This window comes from Oryctolagus cuniculus, chromosome 3 (genome assembly GCF_051225735.1).
Source record: "Oryctolagus cuniculus isolate XC-2025 breed Fujian yellow rabbit chromosome 3, ASM5122573v1, whole genome shotgun sequence".
Taxonomy (NCBI): Eukaryota; Metazoa; Chordata; class Mammalia; order Lagomorpha; family Leporidae; genus Oryctolagus; species Oryctolagus cuniculus.
In genome coordinates, this window is record NC_142869.1 from 87796130 (window position 1) to 87806133 (window position 10004).

Genomic DNA, 10004 nt, shown 5'->3' on the forward strand with positions numbered 1-10004 from the left:
AAAAGTTAACAGAAGAAAAAATTACAAATCAACTTCAAAAATTCCTGGAAATAAAGGACTGAAATTCAAATAACAATAGGGAAGTCACCATGAACACCCCAGGGGAACACAGTGTTTCAATATGAGAATGCTGTAGTGCAGCTGGTTAACGCCCTGGCCTGAAGCACCAGCATCCCATATGGGTGCCGGGTTCTAGTCCCAGTTGCTCCTCTTACAGTCCAGCTCTCTGCTGTGGCCTGGGATAGCAGTGGAGGATGGCCCAAGTCCTTGGGCCCCTGCACCCACGTGGGAGACCTGGAAGAAGCTCCTGGCTCTTCGCTTTGGATCAGCACAGTTCCAGCCATTGTGGCCAACTGGGGAGTGAACCAATGGATGGAAGACCTCTCTCTCTCTCTCTCTCTCTCTCTCTCTCTGCCTCTCCTCCCTCTGCGTAAGTCGTAAGTCTCTCAAGTAAAAAACAAATTAATTAAAAAAAAAAATGAGATTGAGGAAATGTCAGATGGAATTTAGAAAATTAATCATAGGATTGTTTAAAAGAACAGAAGCAAATCCACAAATTAATGAAAAGTCTACAAGTCATGAACTAAAATTTTTTCCCAAGAAATTAAGAATATAAGAGAAATCAAAATGAAATTTTAGAAGTGAAGAATTCAATGGATCAAATAAAAAATGTGGTGGAAAGTCTTAACAGTACATTTGATGAGGCAGAAGAAAGAATACCTGAAACAGAAGAGAAATCTTTGGAAATTTTACATTCAGTTAAAAAAGGAACTAGGAGGAGGAGGAAGAGAGGGAAGAGGGGAGGGGGAAGGAAGAGGAGGAGGAAGAAGAAGAGAAGAAAATAGAAAAATTAAAAAACAGTGTTGAGACCTATGAGGATACTATCAAACAAGCAAACATATGGGTCATAGGAATGCCTGAAGGAATGGAAAAGAGAGAAAGGAACAGAAAGCCTATTTAGTAAATAATTACAGAAAACCTCCTCAAAGGAAGAAAGGGATGTTCAAATAGAAGAAGCACATAGAACTCCTAACAAACATGACCACAAAAGATCTTCACCATGACATATTGTAGTCAAAGTTAGCACAATAAAACATAAAGAAAAGATTCTAAAACGGGCATGAGAAAAACAGCCACATTACATCCAGAGGCTTGCCAACTAGCCTCACAGCTGACTTCTCATCAGAAACCCTACAGGCTAGAAGGGAATAGAGAGATACAGTCCAACTCTTAAAGGAAAAAAAGAATAAAACAGTCAACCCAAATACTGTACTCCACAAAGCTTGCATTTACAAATGAAGGTGAAATAAAGACCTTTCATAACAAACAGAAAGTGAAAGAATTAGTCAACACACGTCCCAGCTCTACGGAAGATGCTTAAAGCTGTGCTGCACACAGAAACACAGAGAGATAGCGACCATTATGAAAGAACGGGAAGGCAGAAAAAAACCATGAGTAGAAGTAAAAAAGAAATCCAAAGTAAACAAGAGGAATAATTACAGAAAAATGGCAGGGTCAAGTCGTTACTTATGAAAATCACCTTGAATGTAAATGGCTTCAACTCTTCAGTTAAAAGATACAGGTTGGTGGAATGCATTGAAAAACAAGACCCAGCTATTTGCTGCTTACAAGAAACATATCTCACCAACAAAGAAACACAAAGACTGAACGTGAAAGACTGGAACAAGATAGTCCATGCTAACAGAAACCAAAAAAGAGCTGGTGTTGCCATCCGAATATCAGACAAAATAGACTTTAACATAACAACTGTTAAAAGAGACAAAGAAGGACACTATATAATGATTAAGGGATCAATCCAACAGGAGATGTGACTATAATAAATGTATACGCACTCAATTTCAGGGCACTTGGCTACTTAAAAAATGTTAATAGACTTAAAAAGAGAAATGGACTCTAACACAATAGTAATGGGGGACCTCAACACCACACTTTCAGCAGTGGACAGATCAACCAGACAGAAAATCAGTAAGGAAACAATGGAGTTAATTGACACTATAGACCAAATGGAACTAATGGATATAAATAGAACCTTTTACCCCACAGTGGCGGAATACACATTCTTCTCATCAGTGCATGGAACTTTTTCTAAGACAGATCATGTGCTAGGCCACAAAGCAATTCTCAGCAAATCAAAAACAACTGATATCATTCCAAGCACTTTCTCTGACCACAGTGGTATAAAGCTAGAAATCAACAACTCAAAAATCTCTAGAACATACATGGAGACTGAACAATATGGTCCTGAGTGAAAAATGAGTCAAAGAAGAAATAAAAAGAGAAATCAAAAAAATTTCTGGAAACAAATGAAGATGACAAATATACCAAAACGTATGGGATAAGGCAACAGCAGTGTATAGAGGGAAATTCATAGCAATCAGTTCCTACATGAAGCAACTGGAAAGGTGCCAAATAAATGAGCTAGCAATGCATTTCAAGGATCTAGAATATTAACAAGAAACCAAACCAAAACTAATAAGGGGAAATGAATCATTAAAATTAGAGAAGAAATAAATAAAATTGAAACCAAAAAGAAATACAAAAAAGTCAGTGAAATAAAAAGCTATTTTTTGGCTGGTGCCGTGGCACACTAGGCTAATCCTCCACCTTCGGCGCCAGCACACCGGGTTCTAGTCCTGGTTGGAGCGCTGGATTCTGTCCCGGTTGCTCCTCTTCCAGTCCAGCTCTCTGCTGTGGCCAGGGAGTGCAGTGGAGGATGGCCCAAGTGCTTGGGCCCTGCACCCGCATGGGAGACCTGGAGAAGCACCTGGCTCCTGGCTTTGGATCAGCGTGGTGTGCTGGCCGCAGCGCGCCAGCCGCAGCACACCAGCCACAGCAGCCATTGTGGGGTGAACCAATAGAAAAGGAAGACCTTTCTCTCTGTCTCTCTCACTATCCACTCTGCCTGTCAAAAAAAATGCTATTTTTTGAAAAAAATCAACAAAATAGATACGATATTGGTGAAACTAACCAAAAAAAGAGAGAGAAGGTCCAAATCAATAAAATCAGAGAATGTGTAGAGGTAATTCAAGTTTAAATTAAATTATGCAGCATATTTTCTGTCTACAGAATTTAAAGAGGTCCAGGAGCACATGCCTAGAAATGGTTTATATTTATAAACATAATTTATAATAATATACAACATTATTATATATAAATATACAAATATAACAAATATATATTATATAATATACAAATTTATATTTATTTTATAGCTTGAAAGTAATACTATCATCTTTTTCAAGTGTATATGAATATATGTGTATATACACATATATGGATGTATACCAAATGTAAACATGTACACACATTCTTACACATCACTTTTTATTTGTGAGGTGAAATTATGTACCCAAATGAGCACACAAATTGAAGTATAATAGTAACTATTTTTTATTTATTTTCACAGGCAAATTTTTTACCAGCAAATGGAATTACAGTAATTCTCAAATTAAAAATAAAAGCTGCAAAAGAGAGATCAGAAATCCAACTAATATTCTGATTTTGTAGGTTTTTTTATGAAATCAGAACTACATTTATCCTATTTTAATTTATGTGGAAGGAAATCTAAACAAATGAACCAACAGTCTTATGAGATTCTATACAAATACACTATGGTTTATTTTATTTTCTATAGTAAATAAACTCTTTGTCCTTTGAGAGCAACTTATTCAAAATTTGTATGCTACAGCTTTTCTTCCCCTAATAACAGAAGACTGCTGGACTCTTTCCTCTTTATTGGCTTGCAATATGTAAGGAGGAATTATTTGGTCTAGGATATTAATAGCTAAAATTTCCTATTTCCTCATTTTTTGCTGAAATATATTCAAATGCCAGCTGTGTTATAACCTTCAAATAACTCCATACCAGCATTTGAAGTGCTATTAAATGTCTGAGTACAAGTAAATGCTAAGGAACTTTAGCATTTTCTTTTATTGCCCACACTTTTTTTAAAAATAAATATTGACCCAATAATTACTGAGAAAGAATTGCAAAGAGTGAAAGGAGAAGCAAATTGCTGAAAAATTTTTCCCTAATCCTAAGAAATGGAGCTAGAGGCCATAAGAACATTCCATAGAATAATAATATAATGTTTATAGGGAGTTGAAAATATATTATATATATACCTATGTTTCCAAGAACACAGGGCAATTCTATTCTTATCATTGTTGCAACTGTAAATGTTTTCACTCAATATCATAATGAGTTTTTATGTAAAATTTTATTTCTGCTCTTACAGTCAGGGTTGCTTGCATCTATTCTTTGTTTTCAAGGTTAAGTCTATGTTAGCTAAAAAATGGGGGTTTGCTGGTTGGTTGAGTGATTTATTAGTTGGTTTAATCAGATGAAAGCTAAGAGGGGCTTAGAAAATTAACGAGCTGCCCAAGATGCAACCACAAGCCATAGTGACAAGTCTTCAACCTATATGCTTTGGCTCCATGACTAGAGGTTTGTCCCCTGCCCTACTCCTGGCTGTGTACACTTTACTTGCAAAATCTCTGTTCACCGTGGTCTTTTTGATGCTCCTTTTGATTTTTTTTTTTTTTAAATTTTTTTGACAGGCAGAGTGGACAGTGAGAGAGAGAGAGACAGAGAGAAAGGTCTTCCTTTGCCGTTGGTTCACCCTCCAATGGCCGCCGCGGCCGGCGCACCGCGCTGATCCTGTGGCAGGAGCCAGGAGCCAGGTGCTTTTCCTGGTCTCCCATGGGGTGCAGGGCCCAAGCACTTGGGCCATCCTCCACTGCACTCCCTGGCCACAGCAGAGAGCTGGCCTGGAAGAGGGGCAACCGGGACAGAATCCGGCGCCCCAACCGGGACTAGAACCCGGTGTGCCGGCGCCGCTAGGCCACTCCTTTTGATTTTACATCAATGGAATACAGTCACATGCCCACCTAACTGATTACGGCCATGGTCATATTTTTTTTCCTACTTTCAGAAAAGACTAGAGGCATGGGCTAGCACTGGCTTTCAAGAAATATCAGCAAAGCCAAACATGATTTTTGCTGACTCTCATTTAATTACTGCTTTAAAGATTACACATATACACACACATACACAAGAGGTCTTCAAAAACTTACTGGAGAATGGAATTAAATGTTTATTTTAGAGACAAAAAATGAAAGTTATGCAGATGAAGGTACTTCATGAACTTTTAAAAGTGTCCTAGTACATTTGTATGTATATATATATGCATGATGATTGTCCAATAGCCTTAGTATTTCTATGAAATTTTAAATATCCATAGGTCAATTTAATTTCTAGCATGGTCTATGACAGGAATGCAGTGAATATTTAATGATTGTATGTATTAAGAAAAATAAATTGTAACATTTAAGTACTTAAGGTACACTGAACTTACTCAATGTAAGCTTCTCACAGAGACTCATTGTTCTTTTCAATTTTCCATTCTTAGCTGCTTTATTTGTTCTAAGTCCCATGAAACAGAGCATTAGTTTTTTGTTTTTAGTTTTTTTTTAATATTTATTTATTTACCTGAAAGGCAGAGTTACAAACAAAAAGAGGGAGAGACAGAAGGAGAGGTCTTCATCCACTGGTTCACTCTCCAAATGGCCACAATGACTGGAGCTGGGCTCATCTGAACCCAGGATCCAAGAACTTCTTCAGGGTCTCTCATGCTGGCTCAGGGGCCTAAGCACATGGGCCATTTTCTACTGCTTTTCCAGGCCATCAGAAGATAGCTGGATCATAAGCGGAGCAGTAGGGACTTGAACCGTCACCCATATGGGATGCTGGCACTGCAGGCAGATGCTTAACCCACTACACCACAGCATTGGCCCCTAGAGTTTTAGTTTTCTTCATTACTATATGCCCAGCACATGCAACAATATTTAGCATATATTAGCATATTAGGAACTCAAAATCATGTATTTAATATCTCTTACTAGATGTCTTTAGTTTGACATCTCTCCTCCCTCCAAATATTAACATAAAATTATTAACTAAAAAACCAGACAAAAAGACATGTATACATTTATAGTCAGATATTGGTAATTTCAAAGCTCTTTTATTTTGTAACCCAAAATATACAAATTTCTAAAACCACAGACCCATAATTTTGATGAGAAACATGGTGACAATCACCTATGGCTGAACCAATGGTACATGTTAATATTTATTTTTCTCACCATTTTGAATCACAAAGAATTTTATATTTCTTTTTTAATTTGTGGAGGATGGTCAAGGGAGGAAAAGTGTCTGTTACAGATATCTGGAATTTTATTCATACATATATACAGACTACAAAAAGGACCCTAAAAATGGAAGGCCTCCATGAAAGTAAGCAATTTAAGAGACAATTCCAGTCTTAATTGCACTTCAAAACTGTCAGTGCAGTGACTTGTTTGTGGAAACTATCATTTTATATCCCCCAAATAATTTATGATTACACATAAATTTGTTATATGTTAATAAAATAAATATATCAAGTAAATCAATAAAAATATTTAAGTATCCTCAAACATTGCTTTTTACATAATTCCCATTTGCCCTCCTGTTTCATCACAATTGCCTTCATGAGAAAGTATTTTTACTTGGTGACATCTCAATATATGGATGTTTATAGAGTCAGTATTCTAAATATATCTTCAAATATCTGTAGATGAACACAACATTTAACCGCTGGGAAATTTTTCTGATTCCAGCCAAAACAGTTCAAGTTTGTATAATGTGCTTAAATATATGAATAAATTCGTTGTTTGGGTGATTCAGACACTTTCTAAGTATCATTTCAAGTTTTCTGGAAAATAAAGTAAGCTTTTCTTTTTAACTAGTTATTTGAGGATCCCAGCTTTCACATCTTTATATAATCCATATTAGTCATCATTGTGGCTAATGAATATGTCCATATTTTAGATAAAAATATCTTACAATGCAACTTATGAGCATTAACATATTTGGAATCAAATCAATATCAACATATTTTTACATCTTCAAAATTACAGTTTGGATTGTGATTCATTGGGAATTTTGCAACATTAGTTGTTCACAGGCAGTAACACAATTGAGTCATTTAGGATGATTAGCAAACACACACTGATTTGTCTACAATTTCTGGATGGTATTATTGTTCTTTTATTGATAACATATACTGTGGTATATAAAATAAAATTAAAATGATTTCATTAATATTATTTCAAAGGCTATTTACAAAATCTCTGAATTCAAGCAATAAGTACCATAAATATGGGTTTTATACAATTTTATGCTAAGCAATATGAAACCCCTGTTTAAAAAATGTTGAATTGTTCTATAGTTTAAGGCTTCATTACTCAGGTATTTAATGTGCTGGATGGTTCTTAAGAAATAATATTGGCTACGAATATATTTACATATCTGCTCAATGAAGACCTTTTTTTTTCAATTCATGGCTCAGTTGTATGTCAATTATTACCCTTATAACCTCAGATTTAATATTTAATGAACCTATATTCTTATAATTGAAAGTCAAGAACTTATAAAAATTTGAAATAATATTTGCACCATTTTCTGGAACATGTAAGTATCATATTTACTGATTTTATTACATCATGGCATATAAAACAAATAAATGCAACATACTAACAGCATATAAAACACTCAAAAATATGCTTAATGTAAATCTTTAAAAATATGAATGTGTCTACATTCACTCAAACATACACACATACACAGAACTCTACATAAAATTATTCAAGTTTCTTCAAAGCACACGTTTAAATATTCTCTGCTTAATCATTTTCTGGGGACCAAAAAGGTCCATAATATGTACTTATTTATGATCTTGTTGAGACAGACATTTCAAAAACAAACAGTGGTATGAGGAGTCAGTTACTTAGCTACTCATTGAATCTTTTGACAATTATCAGTCAAAAGATCTTAATATAGTTTTGATCTCACTTGAAATAATACCGTAATATAGCAAAATCCAAACTTATTAAATATGAAGATAAAATAAATCTTTAGAAATAGAAAACCTTATTTTTATTAATTATACTTTTTATAAATACAGAAAATTGTTAATGTTAAAACAACTTCTATTCATGTAGAAGATATCCTAGAGAATATTTGTAAAAAGGGAATTTCTGAAATCTCAGGGCATACCTTTTGAGAATGCCAAAAGTTTACAAGAATTATATACTGTACTACAAAGACAATACTGCCACTATATATTCTGACTGTTATTAAATCCATCTACCATAGGTTCAAACATCTAGAGTACAGCTTACATTTAATCACATAAAATTTGACTGATTCAATATCATTTTTCATGCAGTATTATTTCCAAGTAAATATCTCTTCCATCACTGATATCTAAGCATTCTAATTATACATTGCAGCAAAATTTCAGGAACTCACAATGAATAATTTTTAAAGGGTCAAAGAACCATACAGCCAATGGCTAGTTTTATGCAAGAATAGCAAAGCGTAAACTTTTCCCAGATGAACTATATGGAGGGTTCATGCAGGCAAGCAAATCATCCATTAAACCATGCTTGCTCTATCTTTGGCAAGATAAAGCAAAACAAAACAAAAATATCCCATGAATAAAATCCTGTTAGAACTCTGTATTTCACAGTGTCTTTGCAAGTAACACACTGTGCACTGCCAAAGAAAACAGTTTGCATTTCTCAGCATAGACACGCATAGCAACTTCCTGCTTTACCACAGGTACCGAGAAACATGCAATCCGAGAATTAACATAATCTGAGTCAGCAGAAGTTCTAAGGTTCTGAAACATGGGAATCACTTATATTAAATTATGTAACACACGTAAACTCACCCTTCTAATCTTACATCCGGCAGACTTCTGTTAAGGGCGATCAAGTCACTGGCCATAAGGTTAAACTGATTGATTTTAAACAGTTCTTTCATTTTCTCCTGGTCATCTTTAGGAATCAGTACAGCTTTTCCCATTTCTCCTGGGCCTTCTTGGTTTCTTGAAATAACAGCTGTAAGACATACACAAGTACACAGACTTACACACAGATAATAAACTGCATAAATAAACTCACAAATCAGATTAGATTCTGCAGTGTATTATTTATATGTTGGTTTAATAATATAATCATTAAGACATTGTTTATGAACCATATACTATATAGAAAAGAAATTTATTAGCCCAATGCTTTACATTGGCTTTTAAGTTTAAGCCTAATATATATTATTTGATGATAATCAAGACGTAACAGCTAAGCAATACAAGACACTAAATCTTAATACTCTTTGGTCATTTTTTATAGCATACTAATTAGAGAGATAATGTTGAATACTGGGAAAGTGTACAAAATAAAAGAGAATTTCTGAAAATATACAAAAAGTTTCTTTTCACATTCAATTAAATGCTTTGATCTTTCACATATCTACTGCCATCAGATCTTTGCAACAACAAATAAGGTTGATAATTTTTTCCTCGTAGCGATTTTATTTTTTGTCAAATCATTTTTAAATGCATAAAAAGAAGTTTCACAGTTGTGACATATAATTTAAAACGCCAAGTTGGAGAGGTGCTTCAAACTAGAACATGACAACTGCATTCTTTGTTTGGCGGTTCATTAAAAGAATGCAGAATTTGACATACAGGCTAATGTTCTTGCCATTTCTCTCAACTTATCTCTTTACTAAAGTGCCTAATAGCTATAAAATCCATGTTTCAATGTGTCCTCAGATGTTTGACTGTGTGCTAACATATAACAAGACAAAGTTCCAATTCATCTTTTACCTTTACCCTAGTCTACATAATACTAAATTAGGTTAAATGTGACTTGGTTCCTGACTTTTCCAATGTTTTTCCGTATTATACTTCCTAATACATTACCTTTACTAAATTTATTTTCCAAATAACTGGCAAATGTTTCAAAATAACCAACCCTGAAGAGTGTCAAAAAAAGATACAATGAATGCCAAGATAATTTGAAAAATATAACATTACCTAAAATACAAATTTTAAAATCATATTAAAATTTGGTAAAACCCTAGGACAGAACACA

At 34.4% G+C, this 10004-nt stretch overlaps 1 protein-coding gene across 8 annotated transcripts in view; it reads right to left on the reverse strand.

Moving 5' to 3' along the window:
• Window positions 1-10004, reverse strand: part of GALNT13 (polypeptide N-acetylgalactosaminyltransferase 13) — a 560094-nt gene that overhangs the window by 320003 nt on the left and 230087 nt on the right. For all 8 annotated transcript variants that reach the window (XR_016231545.1, XM_008258589.5, XM_089329139.1 and 5 more), the window contains one exon: window positions 8798-8966. Coding sequence is in view for 7 of the 8 variants with exons in the window: in XM_008258589.5 (XP_008256811.1) it covers window positions 8798-8966 (169 nt within the window). In the remaining variant the exon portion in view is untranslated. The remainder of the gene's footprint in view (window positions 1-8797; window positions 8967-10004) is intronic.